The sequence below is a fragment of the Branchiostoma belcheri genome, unplaced genomic scaffold (assembly GCF_001625305.1).
Source record: "Branchiostoma belcheri isolate BF01 breed outbred unplaced genomic scaffold, Haploidv18h27 scaffold119, whole genome shotgun sequence".
NCBI lineage: Eukaryota > Metazoa > Chordata > Leptocardii > Amphioxiformes > Branchiostomatidae > Branchiostoma > Branchiostoma belcheri.
The window spans coordinates 27,645-46,068 of record NW_017802591.1 but is presented as its reverse complement, the minus strand read 5'-3'; the positions used below and the strand labels follow the sequence as shown (position 1 = coordinate 46,068).

General features: G+C 41.7%; 1 protein-coding gene across 1 annotated transcript; it reads left to right on the top strand.

Moving 5' to 3' along the window:
• The first annotated feature begins 2,758 nt into the window (after positions 1–2,758).
• Positions 2,759–17,262, top strand: LOC109462558. Its single transcript, XM_019759113.1, has 15 exons — positions 2,759–3,185; positions 6,557–6,673; positions 7,818–8,079; positions 8,277–8,428; positions 9,455–9,676; positions 13,310–13,498; positions 13,982–14,094; positions 14,205–14,249; positions 14,399–14,508; positions 15,297–15,484; positions 15,718–16,059; positions 16,180–16,312; positions 16,458–16,592; positions 16,850–16,852; positions 16,944–17,262. The coding sequence occupies exons 1-15, from the start codon at positions 2,759–2,761 to the stop codon at positions 17,260–17,262; spliced, it is 2,757 nt and encodes a 918-aa protein (XP_019614672.1).
• The last annotated feature ends 1,162 nt before the right edge of the window (positions 17,263–18,424 follow it).

Here is an 18,424-nt window from a genome sequence, read left to right as displayed (position 1 = left end):
CTGACATATTGTTTACTCATGTTTGTGCAAAATTATTTTATAGTTGACAATGTACATTCAGCTGTAAAAATAAGGTCACTATATACTATTTTGCAATCTTCGGGAACTGGCTTTTATCACTTGCCTGCTTAAGCATTTGTTTTTACACAATCGATAATCATATATGGAATCTTACATGTAAAAATTTCTCTTCGAGGCTTAAAATGACACACACACATATATAAGAAGTTATATTCACTAGTAACCCAAAATATAAAGTACTAGAGTTCGGAGGTCTCATGCCTTTGACAGTGTGATATTGTTTTGGTGGGTGTTGTGTGTGTGTATAGTGTAGGTTTTTTAAAGATGATTATCGTAGTTATAGTGGCCAGAGAGTCCTAGGCCTTTTGAGAACGAAGCAACATAGTATTTACAAAGCCTGTACCGTGTCTTTCTACGGAAATACGGATCGTATAATTCGGCAAAAAGGAGAGAATTTGCTGGGGAGTCTGGCCGCGAAAGATTGTTTTCTTCCCTCCGACGCGCGGCGATCGCGATCCAAACTTCAAAACGGCAAAAACTCCGTCATCTAAATCTATACAGCCAGCGTTGTTGAAGCGTGCGATGTCCAATGCGTTGAAAACAATTGCACTACAACATGTTCACACAAAATGGTCAATTGTTGTGATAGTATGTGGTATGTAAGATAAATGGGTCCCTCCCCGTGAGTTGCAAATTCTATCTCTCTAGCAGGCTAACTCCCTTTAGCGGCATACTATTCCCTTTATTTTGGCCATTTTCTACTATTTTTTCAGCGATCCATGGTGCCTGGTAGAAAGTTAATCTCATTTAAACTCATTTATCATACATGCCTTACTTGTTAGAGGGACCGTCATAGCAAACTTTTAGCCCAGGAAACAGCCCGACTTTCCATTCCAGCCCGGATGGTGTTATGGATTAGCCCAGGTCCTCTAAACCACTGTCAAACTAACCAACAGTCACCAAAAGCCCACTACTGCAACGTACAGACCTCCCACGACGCCCATTTCCGAACTTGATCCTGCTATCGCCAACGGTAACTTGCTCACAAAAATCGTGAACACCCATTTGCAGATTCTCGAATTATCCTGCTAACAACAATAACAACCAACACAAAATGTCAATTTCAATGACGTGGTAACCCCCCACGAGGCCCATTTGCGAACTTGACCTTCGTATTCTTAACGGTAACTTGAAAACTAAAAATCATAGACAACCATTTAAGGATCCCCGAGATATATTGATAACAACAAAAAACACAAACAAAAAAGGTCAATTCCATTCCTGTACGAACCCCCCAAGAAGCCCATTTTTGGCCTTGACAATGCCCATCACTAAAACAACCTGCCTGCCAAATCGTGAACCTCGGACTATGCCTTTAACATTTGTCGTGCATAATCTGGCAAACAGTGCCAAAACGATTTCATAGCCTTCTTGTCGAAAGCAAAAATAGTAATGACAGCTCTGACTTGCCATGTTCTGGCTTGTAGATTGAGACCTTACCTGGTAGTTACATGTCCAGTTATACATGTACATACAGAGCCTAAGTCCATACTCGTTTATCTGACTGCAAGTAAGCACCACATTTCCAGCCATATTTCAGATACAAAACTGCCAAAGCTGATTCAGTTGTGACAAACTAAAGACATTTTAAGTTGTAAGCACAGATACATGTACAAGTAGACATTTTGATACAGCAATGGCAATACATAGTAAGGGCACCATATATGTCCTTTTATAAAACTTTCACAGGGCTGATTTGAAAGTTGATTTGGTTGCAACTGATTGTTGCATTGCATATGTGGCTTTGTAACAAGTATCTGTCGTGATCATTCTGCCCTTTGAAAATGTTACACTGAAAACCAGAAGATAATAAAAAAATTGAATCTTTGAAAACTAACCAGTATGAAAATCTGCTGCCTTTGTTCTGGAGGATAGACTGTCTAGGATGTTTATGAGTTCATGGGTCAATTCACTTTTAGATCTGCTGGGAAGATCACAGTGGGAGCACTTCCTTATTGTTCTTACCCAGGGTAAAAAAACTGGCCGGTTTAACTTGCACATGTATCCGTTGTTAGCGTGTTCCTCGTCCAATGGAGGATGTCAGGAGCTTTGCCTTGCACATCCGGGAGGAAGAACGTGCGCCTGTCGGGATTCCTGGGAACTGCAGGAGGATGGACTGAGCTGTAAGTAGAATATCGTCTTCAAAAGGAAAGTGGCAAATCAGTGATTTATCATTAGCGTAACGTCATGGCGTTTTGCAGACGTTAATCTCTGTCATCTCCGTCTTGTAGATGTCTTTTGGATTCTGTAGCCAAGTTTATAAAAATATATTTATGTTTAATATTAGCCAAGTTTATAAACATCAAGGTATATTTCTGTGTCCTGTTAGTCAAGTTTATGAAGGTATATCTATTTGTAATATTAGCAAAGTTTAAGAAAGTATATTCATTTGTAATATTAGCCAAGTTAATGAAGGTATATTTATGTGTAATATCAGCCAAGTTAATGAAGGTAAATTTATGTGTAACATTAGCCAAGTTTATGGAGGTATATTTATGTGTAATCAATATACGCTCTAAAATGATTTTCAACTTGTATGTAATGCATACTAGTATCATATATATGGCAATGTTTATCTAACGGCATTAAACCAGAGTAAGGTAATAGTAGTAAAATATTCAAAAGTGATAATAGTGTCTAAAATGTAGTCTCGATGCCTGAGATGTAAGACCCAGATATGCCATTTTTGTACTACATATTCTGTATAGGTTGTCCCTCTGGCTATACTGCATACGGGGGTGCGTGCTTCAAGGCGTACAGCCAAGACAAAACCTACAGCCAGGCCAGAGAGGTGTGTGCAGCGGACGGGGCGCTCCTGGCCATGCCGAAGGACAGAGACGTGGACAACTTCGTGAAAGAGCTGAAGAACGCCGTGAACAAAATCTCACATTTCTGGTTTGGTTTAAATGGTGGGAACAATGAAGGTGAGTGGGTGTGGGAAGATGGGAGTCAACACGACATCAGTACTGATTGGAACATCTGGCAGCCGGGAGAACCCAACGGTAACGAGGGAGAAAACTGCGCGAACTACTATGGATCAAGCTGGAATGACGCACCGTGCTCCTCTGATTACAAGTTTATCTGCCAGCTGGATCTGAATGAAGGTATGCCACATTAATTTGTATAAAATTAACATAATTTACATTTACATTTATCTTCAAAACGATAGTTCCTTCATTGTCCTCGCAAACGATTTATCAAATGCACGCCTTGTGTTTATTTCGTTTGTGTCAGTTTATTTCATTTGTCTTGTGTTCAAGGTAACCGTTGGTTACTTAGAATCAGAAGTTTCTAAGTTATGTTAATGTTACTCCTCACATACATGTGATTATATCATAATAATATAAATAGATAAATATGTCTTCTTCACATCCCAAACTTAGGCCCTTTTCCTACTAGGATGTTTCTACCTGTCGTATCGTATCGTATTATATCGTGTCGTATCATATTGTATCATATCGAATTGTTTTCTGATTCGGATCGCGTTTACATACATGGGAGTTACGACTGGCTTGGTCCCGCACCTGCGTTCCCACTCAAGCCGGTTAGAGCTTGATAAGCTGCAGTTTCACAAAAAAAATGTGCCTCTCTCTAAGGGTTAGGGGTTGAACATTGCGGGCGTATTTTGGCTATCCCTCATGGCCATTTATCGTTTGAAAATGTTGTGCTGGAAGTATTGAGTGCATTGAGCTACAATATAACGGCGATTGGAAAAGACGCGTAAAATGGGGTAAAAAGTTCAAAACTGTTTGTTTGTTTGTTTGTTTGTTTATTCGATCTCCATTAGATTTACATGAAATCTATTCTTCCTGGAGTCGCAAAATTACAATGAAACAAATGTACAGAACAGAACAAAACAAAGGTACATGAAAGTAAAACCAACATAACAAAAGGTGTGAGTCTTAATCAAAAAAATAACATAACGCACACAACATTAACTGAAAACTGAACTTAAGTGAACGGGGAGAGGTCAGAGGTCATGGATGATTAATATAACAAAAACTGTTATAAAAAGAGGTTGCAAAACTGCAAACCATAAACAGTAGTAAATCAACAAGTGGGTGCAGAACTGCAAATCATAATAACGATAAGTAAATAACAAAGTGGATGCAGAACTGCAAATCATAATAACAATAAGTAAATAACAAAGTGGATGCAGAACTGCTATCATAATAACAATAAGTAAATAACAAAGTGGATGCAGAACCGCTATCATAATAACAATAAATAAATAACAAGTGGATGCAGAACTGCAAATCATAATAAAAAAAGTAAATAACAAAGTGGATGCAGAACAGCAATCATAATAACAATAAATAAATAACAAGTGGATGCAGAACTGTAAATCATAATAATAACAATAAGTAATTAACAAATTAGATACCACCTGATAATAACTTTAAAACCCAAACTTCACTAAGAAAATAGTAACGTCTAATTACAACAGCATGAGTTTAATTAATTACCCCTACAAATTCATTTAATCTGAGACTTGGTTTAAGAATGCTTACCACCAGTACTGTAAAGGCCTAGTTCTGTCAATGTTAGAATGAATCCACTTGGTGATTTGTGTTTTGAAATTTGAAGGTGTAGTCGATTTCATATGTGGTGGGAAGGAGTTGTATGATTTGGAACATCTGTATAAGAAAGTACGTGTTAATGTGGTTGTCTTAGGCTTAGGTAATCTGAAACCGCCACCATTTGCAAAACGAGTATTGTGGTCATGAGTGCTGTTGACGTTTTGTAATCTTTTGTAAATAGCCTCAGGTTTCTTAGTTGCTAAAAGTTTGTTGAACATGGAGAGTGTACCAGTGTATAATCTTTCTTTAACTGTGGGCCATTGTAGTCTCCTGTGCATGTCATTGGTGTTGTCTGTGTAGTGTGCATTTAAAACAAGTCTGGCAGCCCTATTCTGCAAGGTCTGTAGTTTGTTTAAGGATGTTTGTAGGCCAGTGGACAACAAGCAAGAACAATAATCCATGTGAGATAAGACTAATGATTGAGTTACAGTCTTTAAAGGTCCTTCAGAAAGGAGATTTCTAGATCTCCTTAGTACTGCAAGGGCACCAGTCATCTTGTTTAACACTTTATCAATGTGTGGGGTCCAAGTCAAGTGCTGGTCCATTAGGAAACCAAGTAATTTTGCCTGAGTTACCTGCTCTATCAATTTGCCATCCAATGAAAGCTGTATGCTGGGGTTGTGCTTTAGCTTGTGGCGACTACCAAAGATGATAGATTTAGTTTTATCTACATTCAGTATGAGTTTGTTCTCTTTAATCCAATTGTGTATATTTGTGAGTTCGGACTGCAGTTTGTTTTGTACAATGGAAGCATTTGGGCCAGAAGCGGATGGGGTTGTGTCGTCGGCATATAACTCCAGACTGCATTGTGTAACAACTGTTGGCAGATCGTTGGTATAAATGCAAAAATGTAAGGGACCCAAACAACTCCCTTGTGGAACCCCACTCAAGCTCTCTCTGTGAGATGACACACTTCCATTCACCATGACGGCTCGAGTTCAAATGTTGACCTCGTGAACCTGGAAGCATGATGTCACCAAGCCTATCAACCAAGCCGGTTTGATCCGGTGAGCGTTTCATCACAAACGTCTTGCCGGCTTAATCCGGCTCGATCGGGATTCAATCCATCACGCAAAGCAGATCGTTGAAGAGCCATATCAAGTGGAATCGAACCGGAGCGTTCCAACTGTGGTAAATTTGGCCTAATTTCCACTAGGTTTAAATTGTCCGGATCGAGCCGACTGGATTGGCTTTGATCCGGCTCGATCCTGCTTTAGGTCGGTGTGAAGCCGGATTAAATCGAATCATTCCTAACAATTTTACCATAGTGGGGATCTGGTCATAGTCCTGGTCGATTTGGTTAGCTCTCTATTCGGGTCCTCAGTAGTGGCTTAAAGCTATGTTTTCTTTCAGCCATACTGGGGTCGTATTGACGTCACCTGGATGCCAGCCGCTCCAGAAACTTGCAATTAAGCCCCAAAACTTGTAGGTTCCCAACAATTCAAACCTTGGCTGCAAGGATTGAGTTATCCGGCTCACCCAATAACAATAACTTCAGACCAAGAAGAATCAAGTCAAAGTCCCCAAAGCTATAAAACCATACAAAAGTAAATTTTCTGGTAATTCATTTAAAGACCTAAATCGACCCTACTCCGGATCCATTTGTGAATAAGTGCAATTTAGGAGGTGCAGGCGCATATAAATGACGCCTGACGAGTGTGGGCAACAGTTGGAAACACAGTTGTCAGCCATGTTTGTTTGTGCTTTGTGTAGGCTGTTTTAGCGCCAATTATATATTTCAAAATGCGAAATTAATGCAAAAACATAACATTTGTTTTTAAAGTGCAAGTAAATTACAATCACAAAAAAAAATTAATAAAATATTTCAATTTTGGTGCAAAAATACATGATACATTTTTAAGAACTTTATGTTTATGAACTTTGTACATGTAAAGCACTAAGCTGCTCTCTGGGACATTTCCGCTGTGGACACGGACTTGCCTGTATCCTATCCTGGAAGCGTTGTGACGGGATCGCAGACTGCACGGACGGGAGTGATGAGGAGGGCTGTGGTAAGTCACTGTTATGAGCCCATGTAGCACGCGGCGCCATGAAGCAGGGCGGACGCCGGCTGTCATGGTCACAATTAGGTTACGGCCTTGTCCCGACGTATTTTTGCCGGAGTCCGGGATGAGTCCCGGTCCCGACCGATAGTGTCAAAAACAGGCAAACCCCGGTTTTGAATGGTGACCTAGGCATAACAGACATTTATCAGATAGTCAGAAGACATCGACCAATCAGAAGGCTCCATTTTTCACTGGTTATTAGGCCGGAAGCCCAAAAGTGGTCGGTTATTGAAATAACTGACCAATTTTTGGACCGTACTATTATAAAGGGGACAGGGCACTAAAGTACAAGCTGCGTAAAACCGGACTGTAATGTTCGAACAACCCACATCGGGAAGCCCCCCTACTGTTTTCGATAAGTGCGATGGGTTCTTTAACTTGCGTCGGATGTGGCTCTCTGAAACATGGGACCTCCATTTAACATCCTATCGGAGGGACGTCCCTAATGCTGAGGTCACATTTCCAAACCGGGGCCCGGTCGGGCAGCTATTTGGAACGAAAAGTACGATATAAAAGTAAACAAAACACAGAAACGTTTTCGATAATAATCATTAGCAATATATTTATATACTCTTGATATGGATTGTTAATTTTTCGTTCATACAGACAGCCCGGCCAGGCCCCGGTTTGGAAATGAGACCTAAGTATAACCGATGCTAGGTGCTCATTTACACCTAAGCGAAGTAAAGGAAAGCCGTGCGTGTAAATTGCCTTCCCAAGGACACAAGATCGATCGATGGCATCAAGCAGGATTCGAACCATCGGCCACTTTGGTCTGAGCCGAACACTCCGTTACGCCACATGACCCCACCAGCAGAGTTACATTATAAATTTGTTTTCAACAATTTGGTGCTTTTTCTTTTCGAAAGATAGGCGAAGTATTCAAGTGGCCGCTAAAGACATAATTTTTAAAGGGTCCATGAAAAAATTAATCTAAGGACCGAACCAGATTGTCCTTGTACACTAGTGTTCATTAGTACAGTTTTGAATCCATGCTACAGTTACTTTTTTTTAGAAAGCCTGTCTTGTTGACTGTCGTCAAGACTGCAAATATTAAAAATGGCATTAACAATTGTTTTAAACCTTTCAGAATGCAAACCAATCCCTGAGGATTTTGAAATCGACAGCAGGCTTACAATGCTACCGAATCAGCTGGGACAGACGACGTTTGAGGAGATACAGAATTCCTCTGTCGTGGAGCTGCTCAACAGTTCCTACAGCATCCCAGGAAAGTATCATCCAGAGATGAGGACATTCATTTCAACTGTTATTTTCCCGCAATGCGATGTCTCCGAAGAGAACAAGACTCGCTGTTCCTCGTCACCAAATGCAGGCAACATGACCTCATGCATGTGAGTGGAAAAAGTAGTTATGATAATTACTTGTAGTTAAAGTTCAAGTTAACATTTTGGAAATGTTAACAACAACCTAAATGGCCACTTGAAAAGCTTCCACTAACTTACGAAACATAAACAGTTTTCGGTGTGCCACAAACCACGTAAATGTGCTACTTTCGTTGACTGGCATTATATCCACTGATGTTTCTTAGGGGAACACAGCTGGTACCATGCCGCTCGTGGTGTGAAGAAGTGCTCAACATGGCTGGTGACAGGATAAAGGACCAGTTGCCGCCATGTAGTTTGCTTCCTTCATCCGATCACAATTGTTGGAATCCTGATTCAGCTAAGAAGGGAAGCGAAGGTGAAATTTTTTTATCCATTTCTTCACGGGACCTTCTTTTTTTAAATGAATAGGAGTCTACCTAGACAACTTTACTATATAGTAACCCTACCTAGACCGGGCTTTTTTTGGGCTTGTGGGACCGGGGGGCTCATTTGACCCCCCCCTCAGAACTCGCGAACGGCATGTCGTATGAGCACCAAATTTTCAGAGGATAATTAACTAGTAAAAAGTTAAAGTAAATCTACAATAAAATGTCATTATGACGTCATTAATGTGATTTTATTGGCCAAAACCGTCTAGATTATTCCCTGAAAACTAAATGGTATACAACATAACTTTACCAAAAGTATTTATGACGGATTATAAGGGTGTACTAAGTCTTATGTTGCCCATAGCAACGCCGGTGACGTCATAAAATAACGTCATGCATATTTAAGGCGTCCGCCATCTTGGATCATCAATCTAGAATTTTCATTAGTTTTTTTTGAAGATAAAGCCTAAAATATATTGTAAACATACTAAAGACCTTCATATAAACCTTTTTTTGTAAAAAGAAATGGAAGTATTGATGAAATTTTAAGGAAAATAATCTGTATATTCTAGTAATATGTTCCGCCATCTTGGATTTTGGCCAATGACGTCATCAAATTAGCATAAATTATGCATATTTAATGATAAAAATTACATAAAATCATATGGGATTTTATTTATATTAGAAACCATGTGTAACTTGGCATTAAACCCGTAAAATTCTATTGTTGAAACGAAAATTACTAAATTTTGCAAAAATTTTGCAGAAACGCGTTGCCATAGCAACACAAAAAAATTGATATTTCATTTCAATGATACAGAATTGTTGTGAAGAATATTTTAGGAAAAATCACAAAGTTTGGCCGTTTTGGCCCTAGCTGTTCAGACGCTATGTGACATCAAAATTGGTGCGGGCACTTTTAGCCCCCCCTTCTAGGTTAATCAAGGGTGTATCATGATGACACGTACACTTAGTCTATTACCTGTTGATATGTGTCGGTTTGTCTTCCTCAGTTTGCTACCACGGCGTCGGCATAAACTACCGTGGCACATGGAGTAAAACTACATCCGGGGCAGATTGTGTCCAGTGGTCAGCTCCGCAAGCTGGTTACTACAAGACAGAGTTCCCCTGGGCAAACCTGGATAACAACTACTGCCGCAACCCTACCGGTCTGGAGCGGCCATTTTGTTTGACCGAAGACGGCAGCCAGGAGGAATGTGACGTCATCCAGTGTGGTAAGTTGCGTACGGAAACAATTATGTCTTGCTTTTCAGAACCGTTCATTATTTGTTTCTTGGACAATATAAGTACTTCTTGTGTTCTTCCAAGCTCATTCCATAATGGTTTTAATATATCTCGGTTTTACGTGGCGCTCTGTAGCGAGCAGCCGCGGTTTTACCTCTCTCCTACAGAGCGCCTCTTCCGGTGTCTTCAACCGGCTAATGTGTAACTCTTTTCGGGATTATGTGCAATATAAGTGTCTTGTAAACGTCTGTGAGTGTATATAACTGCCAGTCTAGTCCGAGACCTGAACTTTGCGTGCGGAATCTATCTCCGACTCGGAGTGTATCTCAGCTGGCGTCATGGCGTCCTCCGGTTTTCTTTACTCCGCCGGATTCCTACGCAGCCTGAGGCGATTGACACAGCCTGCTGAGCCTCTACTGAAGTCTCACCTAAGAAGCCTTGGCGTCCTGAAGATGCGGGGAAGATATAGAGGAACAAGGGCTGGTAGGAACTTACGGAGAGTTATACAAACTGTTGTTGGCAATAGGCATATAGAGCCGTCTTCTGACTTCATATGCAAAATCAGACGGAACAACACGACGCAAACATTCCAGCTTAAACAACTGCGTGAACAGAATCTGTTATGCAAATCCCGTGTGCTGACTGATGTCCCTACCCAACAGCAGGGACGTGCACCGATCAACAAATGCCGTCGGAGCATGCCAAGAATGCTGCTCACAAATACCCGGTCCCTCTTAAACAAGATGGACGAGTTTGAAGCAGTATTAGCCACATCAGCAGTTGACATCACAGTTGTAACCGAAACCTGGTTTACGCCTAACCTGCCAAGTGAGACAACGAACATTCCAAACTTTAACTTGTTTTCCAAGTGCCGATCCGACGGGCGTGGTGGAGGGGTAGCGGTGTATACTAAGCAGACTATTCCGTCAAAACCTCTCGATATTGCTGTCCCGACCGACTTGGAGTGTATATGGGTTCAACTGCGGCCACACTGGCTTCCTCGATCGGTGTCGTCCATCGCCCTCTGTGCCGTTTATAATGCTCCCAACTCTACCCGTGGCGACGAACTCCTGCAGTTCCTGACAGACTCTATTGACGATGTTCGCAGACAGTATCCAGGTACCGGAGCTGTTGTCCTTGGTGATTTCAATCGACTGGATGTAAGTACCGTCTGTTCCGAACACTCTCTGAAGCCTGTTGTAACAGATCCGACTCGTGAAAATGCCATCCTTGATCAAGTACTCGCCAGTGATGCCATCACACAGTGTTACCAACCACCAACAGTGGACCCTCCTCTTGGCGCTAGTGATCACAGCTGTGTGATTTGGTCGGGCTGTTCAACTTCGGGCGGTCAGAACAAAGTAGTGAAGAAGGTCGTCAGACCCCTGCGACAGTCAGACTTACGGTCGTTTGGATCGTGGATCACTGAGCACGACTGGGAAGAGGTCTATAGTGAAGTCCGCGCAACTGACAAGTGTTCAGCTTTCTACTCCACCCTGTGCGGTGCGATTGAGAAGTTCTTTCCGTCTAAGACTGTCAGACTACATGAAAGAGACAAGCCTTGGGTAACGCCGGGTTTGAAAGCCATGATTCTGCTCCGACAGAAGGCCTTTAGAGAACAGAACCTACCTGAAGTAAAACGCCTTCGCAACAAAATCGCCCGTAAAATCCAGCAACTGAAGAAGCTTTCTACCAACAGAAGGTTAAAAGTCTCAAAACGGCCGACCCTAAGAAGTGGTATCAAGCAATTAAAGAGATGGGCAATATGGCGAAAGGACAGCTGAAGGTCGACGTCCCAGGGGTCTCCGCGTCATCAGCTCACGATGTGGCTAACGCCATCAATAGCCACCTTTCTACTGCGTCACAGAAGCATGAACCTCTCCGACTGCAGGACTTACCAGCCTACCTTCCTGCCCCTGCCCCACCACCGGAAGTCTCAGTTTGGGACATGTGGAACAGGCTGAAGAGGGTTAAGATTGGCAAAGCCACTGGTCCGGACGGCATCTCGCCTAAGATCATAAGGGAATTCGCCTTTGAGCTGAGTCTCCCTTTAACTGACATCATGAACGCCTCGTTGTGCCAGGGTGTGGTGCCGAACATGTTCAAAGACGCTGACGTTGTACCTGTACCTAAGGAAATGCCACCCCGACTAGAGAAACTCAGACCCATTTCGCTAACGCCTATATTTGCAAAAATATGTGAGGGACTTGTCCGTGACTGGTGCCTCCAAGATATCAGTCCGAACCTGGATCCTCGACAGTTTGGTTCTCTCCATGGCTGCTCAACAGTACACTACCTGACTCGTTTAGTACACAACATCCTTGAAGCAGCGGATAAACCAGGCTACATCACAACACTTGTTCTCACGGACTTTTCTAGAGCGTTTGACTATGTTCACCATGAGTCTGCTATCTGTAAATTGCTGGATCTCGGTGTTCGACCGTCGCTTGTACCATGGGTCTGCAGTTTTCTGTCAGGCCGCCGCCAACGTGTAAGGTACCAGGGCGTGTGTTCGGACTGGCAACCTCTGACGTGTGGCGTGCCCCAAGGCACAAAACTAGGCCCGCTTGTTTTTCTCGCCCTGGTTAACGATGCCCTCCCAATCAATGATACTTTCTCTGACAGTTTTAAGTACGTAGACGATATGTCTGCTGCTGAATCACGGCATATGTCCACTGCCCCCAGAATTCAAGACGACATTAATGGCCTAACGGAATGGACTGAAAACAACCACGTGGCTTTAAACCCATCAAAGTGCAAAGTGATGGTGTTTTGCTTCGCTAGGCATCCACCCCCGCCGCCTGTCATCACAATTGGACCCTCCCAACTTGAGGTGGTACAGTCAGCACGTGTCCTTGGTGTTATCCTGCAGCATGACCTAAAGTGGACTGAGCATGTGACTACAGTTGTCGGCAGAGGGAGCAAAAGACTGTATGTGCTACGAAATCTAAAGAAGCATGGACTCGAGACAAGTGACCTCATACTCATCTTCATTGGCTTTGTTTGGCCCGTCCTCGAGTACGCGTGCGTGTTATGGCACCCCGGTCTGACTAGAGATCTGTCCCTGAAAATTGAACACGTCCAGAAAAGAGCACTAAGGACTAAACTGGGTAATGAATATTCCGACTACCAATCTGCTCTGAACCTTACCGGTCTCAGCCGTCTTGACGCTAGACGACAGGAACTGTGCCTAAGATTCGCAACTTCACTTGTTAACTCTGAGAAGTACCGTGAATGGTTGCCACCTAGACGGGGTGATACTCACCTCAGAACTCTCAGAAATAGCAACTCTTTTACTCAGTACAAATGCAGAACTGCTCGGTATCAGAACAGCACTTTTCCCTTCTGCGTACGACTGCTAAATGATGACATGTAAATTTTCGTGCGGCCCCCATGTATATAAAATAGTCTATCTATAAATATAAGTAAAACGTTTTAAAATGTAGTCACCAATTGATTTTAATATATTGAATGATCGTACATTCCTGTTTTATTCTGTGATATGAATTTTGTATTATGTGGATGAATGAATTGTTAATGAACCACAATTCAGCCTATGTATGGCTGCCAGGGTTTTTTTATCCTCAATAAACCATTTCATCATATCTAACTGTATACACCAGATGCTGAAGGCTGCTGGGACAGAGGTCCTCCAAACTACGGCAAGAGATCTCCAACCAAGAGGTTCTACTATGTAGGAGAAAAGGTCACATACTCGTGCAAGGAAGGCTACACACTCAAGTCTGGTTACACCGAGGAAGTGAGGTGCATCGGAGGAGGCAATTGGCAGTATGGCAAACCCAGTTGTTCAGGTAAGTCTTAAAACTTCAGTCTTTGCTATAGGTAATTAAATAATAAAAAGTGTTTACAGCTAAATATCCGTTTCACTGTGCGTCGGCAAAATATTCATGTGTCACGTTAATGTTTATTTGTGGGGCAGTTAAACATTAAGAGCCAAAACACCAACTTCACTTGCCGCAACGTCACTTTTCGATTCTCATTCGAAACCAACGCTGTTTTCATTGTTTGATAAATTATAAATAATCTAACACACTTAAACCTGAAAATAATTAAATCGTTTTGTCATGTGTTTTGATAACCTATCATCGTTAAACATCCTCAACGTGATGCTTGATGCTTGTAGTGAGTAGTTAAACTTGTGCGATTCGCGTCTTATATAGACATCAGACAGGCACAATAGTTTTTCTATTAATTTCAAATTTACCAGTTGCTGCATATTGTATTTGTTTATTATAACATATCATATTTTTCACACAAAACACATCATTCTGCAGTAAACCACAGGCAAAGGCTGCAAGAGGATCTACTGGACATTTCCAGTGCAAGTCTGCCACCTGAGAATGTTATCATCAACTTCACTGGATCTGTGGTACAGCTAGTCGACTTGGTAAGTACGTTTATTCTGTTGCACAATTTATCCACCCCCTTCGTTTTCACTATAAAATCACTTGTAAGAGCAAAACAACACCTTAATTCATGCAGTAACTTGTATTTCAGGATGAAAAGAAGGAGCAACTGGCTGCATCTGTTGTCATCGATTTCGTAAGTTGTCATAGTTATGAGAATATTACATAAAGTTGATGAAAGGTTTTGCACACAATATTTTGGTCACGTCATTTTGGCCTATATTGACGTTAATAGCTTTTTTTCGTTTTAATCATTTTGGGCATTAAAATGTTTCTTTTCGTTAGACATGGCAGGATAGCCGACTGAGTTGGGATCCGAAGTACTACGATGACGTCACCAAGCTTAGCGTTCACGGCGACGACATTTGGACACCAGCATTGACTCTGAAAAGAAAGTAAGCTGTACTTCTTTAATTGACACATTTAAAGTTATAAATCAATCCATACATGAAATTCCCTTTATCACATTAAATATGAGTACAGGTATCTTAAGCCTTGGTTACAATCCGCCGTACGTGCTTTTTGTTAGTACGTTTTTGTTTTTGGAGGCTACGTCTGCTCTGTTTTTTTTTTCTGAAAACGTGGGGAAGGAGTGGCACCGACGCACGTCACTCGCACGTCACACACACGGTTGCGCAAGGTGTACGAGTTTGGTCTGCACGTCACGTCTGGCCGTAAGCGGTTGCGTGCATCGTACGTTGCGCAAATTGTGAGTTAGTTGTACGTGATTACAACTTACGATCTCTGTGCGATTGCAACTTTACCGTAAGGAGGCCGCACTCACACGTGCTTCTTCCGTACGGCACGTACATGTACGGGGCACGCACGTCTCACGTACTCTCACGTACGGGTGGTGAATCCGCAGACCGCACGTAGAAAAAGTTTTACATGCACTTAAAGTTCTACGGCGTGTCTGCGTGCTCCCAAATCCGTAGGATTCCGTACGGAGGTGGTACTCACCACGCACGGATGCCCTACGTTTGCACACGTTTATGCAAGTAGACATCACGAAGAAACACGTACGGCGGGTTGTGACCGAGGCTTTAGCAACACAAATGCTAGTCTTTGCGTTATCCCAAAACTGTACGACCTGTATACTGTGTCTATGCTTTTATATAGAAACACAAGAAGACAACATTTCAATCCAATTGACAAAATACAAACTTTGTTGGATACTTCGCAGTGCCGACCCGGTCTACAAAGGCCTACAGAAGGATGTGCCGGTCCGAGTGAGCAGCGATGGTCTGGTGGAATGGAGTGTAGAAACCCTGACCACCACCGTGTGTGATGCAGACCCATTCTTCTTTCCTGCAGACACCATGGAATGTGAAATCTGCTTTTCTGCAACCAAAGCAATCGCAAATACCATCGGTAATGCTTTTGCAATAATTTGTAACTTACCTTTAATGTCCGTTTACTTAAAAAAGTATATACTTAATGTTATGTTTGACAATTATTTGTAGAAGGACGATAAACTCATAACTAGAATTTGGCATCCGTGGATAAGAAAACAAAATCTTACAAAATCTTATGTATTTTACATTTCTGATACCTATTGTCCTAATAACAATAAAGTTAGGATTTGAACAATATGTTTAACATAGAATGCCAAGTGGAAAGGCCTGCAGTCGCCATGGGAATCACTCCGTGCAACTCTTACTCTACTGCAACACCGGAGGGTGAATGGTACCGAAAGGATAAGATCTTCGCGAAAGACAACCTTGAAGCGTGCTTTTCTATTCATCTGTCGAGGATCCCGCTCTTCCACATCGCCACTACTGTAGGACCCTGCATCATTCTGGTGGTACTGATGAACATCACATTCATCATGCCCTTAGACAGGGGCGACCGGATCGCGTTCGGAGTGACCATTCTACTCTCCATGGTCGTGTCTCTCGTGTTTGTGACAGACGTACTTCCTGTTAAGGGGGCATTGCCTCTTTTCGGTGAGTAAAGATTAGATATACCCTCACAGTATTGTTTAAAAAACAATTTGTTCAAGACAGTGGCTACTTTGATATGACTCATTAAGCATTCTGTTAACCGTTTACGATCTAATATTACAGCTACGCTGGTCATCTTGTGGATGGGGCTGATGGGATTATTCCTGTTCTTTACTCTGGTCATCATCGTCATTCATGACCGGCAGGGCAGCCTGTCTCCGCGGACGAAGATTATTTTTCTCCGCTACATTTCAAAGTACCTACTATTTTATATCTTATCGATATATCTGAAAGAACCTTATATTATCTCTACACAAAACCATCAATGAACAACCAAGCATATATTTTGAAAGTATTGAAAATCATGTTATTCATTGTAATTTTCGTTGCCTGTTATTTAGGATGCTGCTTCTGGGAGATCTAACAGAGGAGAAGCGTACAGGTGACGGAGAGGCTGGTTTGCCTCACCAGTCTGACATGGAGATGACCAACTACGCCTTTCAAACTGATGATATGGCGGCGGTCGACGAAGGAAGGTGTGGTGTTGGTTATAAGTGAAAACTTATTAAACACAACATAAGTACAGTGACTTTCGTAAGGTCTATAATTAGACATAGAGACACGTGGGTACAAAATAATTAACCTACGTACTTGTGCAGCTAAATCAACTAATAACTCTTTCTTGTAAGGTTCTACGGTCTAAACATACTCTAATATAGTTACCTATCTGTATAGAAGTGGAATTTATCTTTTTATATCATGAATGTAACAAATTCCTTTAAGCAAGATAAAGAAGGTTACACAGCTTTCCGTTAATCAAAAGAGGAAAGAAGGCTGAAAAGCTGTCTGCGTTTCACATCCATAATAAAACGCCCTTTATCTTCCAGGAGCACCGGGCAGCCATCAACGCCTCCCACAGCTACAGGTCTGGAGACCACCGGTTCGTCCGGTCTACCTGAGCTGATCTCGTGTGTGAAGGAGATGACCACGGTGATGAAGACCGAGATGGGTGGGCTGACCAAGGCGGTTAATAACCAAACAAAGGAGATGTCCAGGGAGCTTGGAGAGCTGACCAAGGCTGTGAAGAACGAGGAGGAGGTGTCTGACTACACCCTGCTGGCTAAGGTCCTGGACAGGCTCTGCCTTGCCATGTACATCATCAGCATCGTGATTACCATTCCTATGACCATGTATTTGAGCAAGTAATGATCTGTCAGAAATATTGATGAAATGAAAGTGTTGTGTAACCGAAACACCTGGTTTATATGCAAGTTATTTCGTAAGGTAGAGTGTAAAAGTTGGTCTACCGTTTACGAAATTTGATCCGCTTTGGGTGAAAAGTCTTTCCAACATTTTACCCAGACACATGTTGTACATATACTTGTTAAGGTCATGTTGATTTGATTATATGGATGGGATTATCTGGAAACCCCAACACTGATGCGAGCGTGCGATTAAAAAAAAGTTTGGCAAAAAAAAATCTATGTGGACATGAAGGTAGAACAAATGACTAAGCACACAGAGTATGGTATGGCGAAAAAATGGGAAACCCAACAATGATGCGGGCGTGCGATTAAAACATTTTGGCAGAAAAGGTTTAAATCTATGTGGACATGAATATAGAACAAATGACTAAGCACACGGAGTATTTTATGGTGAATTAATTGACCTTTCATTTTCATTTCTTCACATTTTCATATTTTCCTTTTGCAGAATATAACATATCATTTTCCAATATTTCAATATTGCAATTTATAGGAAATATTTGCTCATTTAGCTGCGTGTACGATTTATAGTATGGTTGAAAACATTTTTTGGAAACGTACCAAAATTCATGCGCGTGTGTATGTCATCTAATATAATCAAATCAACAAGAGCTTACGAATATTTAATACGTATTACCACTTTATTTGACCACTTTAAGATCTTCTTGTGAGCCTGTATATAAATCTACACATTATTATACATTTCAACCAAACGGACCTGACTTTATGGATGAGATCCCCTAGACACAAAGCTAACGCCCGTTGCCGAGGGGCACACCAGAAAAATGCATAGATTTTGTTACTTCAAGACTGTTTGATCTCTATTTCAGAAAATTTTGCGACAATATAATTTTGCACATGTCAGGATGTTGCTTGCCGTATTTCAGAGGACTGTGTGACAAGCGAACTTCCACACTCTCTCCAGGAGTACTTTCTTCTTTTTCAGAAGACTGTATAAGACACTAACCTCCACATTTGAACTTTCTTGTCTGGTTTTAGAAGGCAGTGTAACAAACTTGCGTCTCGTTCTTTTGGGAGTTAAGCTGTTTAATTTCTTAAAATTTCTTAAACTTACTTCAATACTAAGTCTCCCTTATGACGTA

Excerpts from the sequence above, each read along its gene's own strand:
- LOC109462558 (XM_019759113.1), top strand. The coding sequence starts at position 2,759 with ATGCCATTTTTGTACTACATATTCTGTATAGGTTGTCCCTCTGGCTAT. Across the intron at positions 8,080-8,276 it reads GGCAACATGACCTCATGCAT|GGGAACACAGCTGGTACCAT; the intron begins GTGAGTGGAAAA and ends GATGTTTCTTAG. Across the intron at positions 16,060-16,179 it reads GGGGGCATTGCCTCTTTTCG|CTACGCTGGTCATCTTGTGG; the intron begins GTGAGTAAAGAT and ends CTAATATTACAG.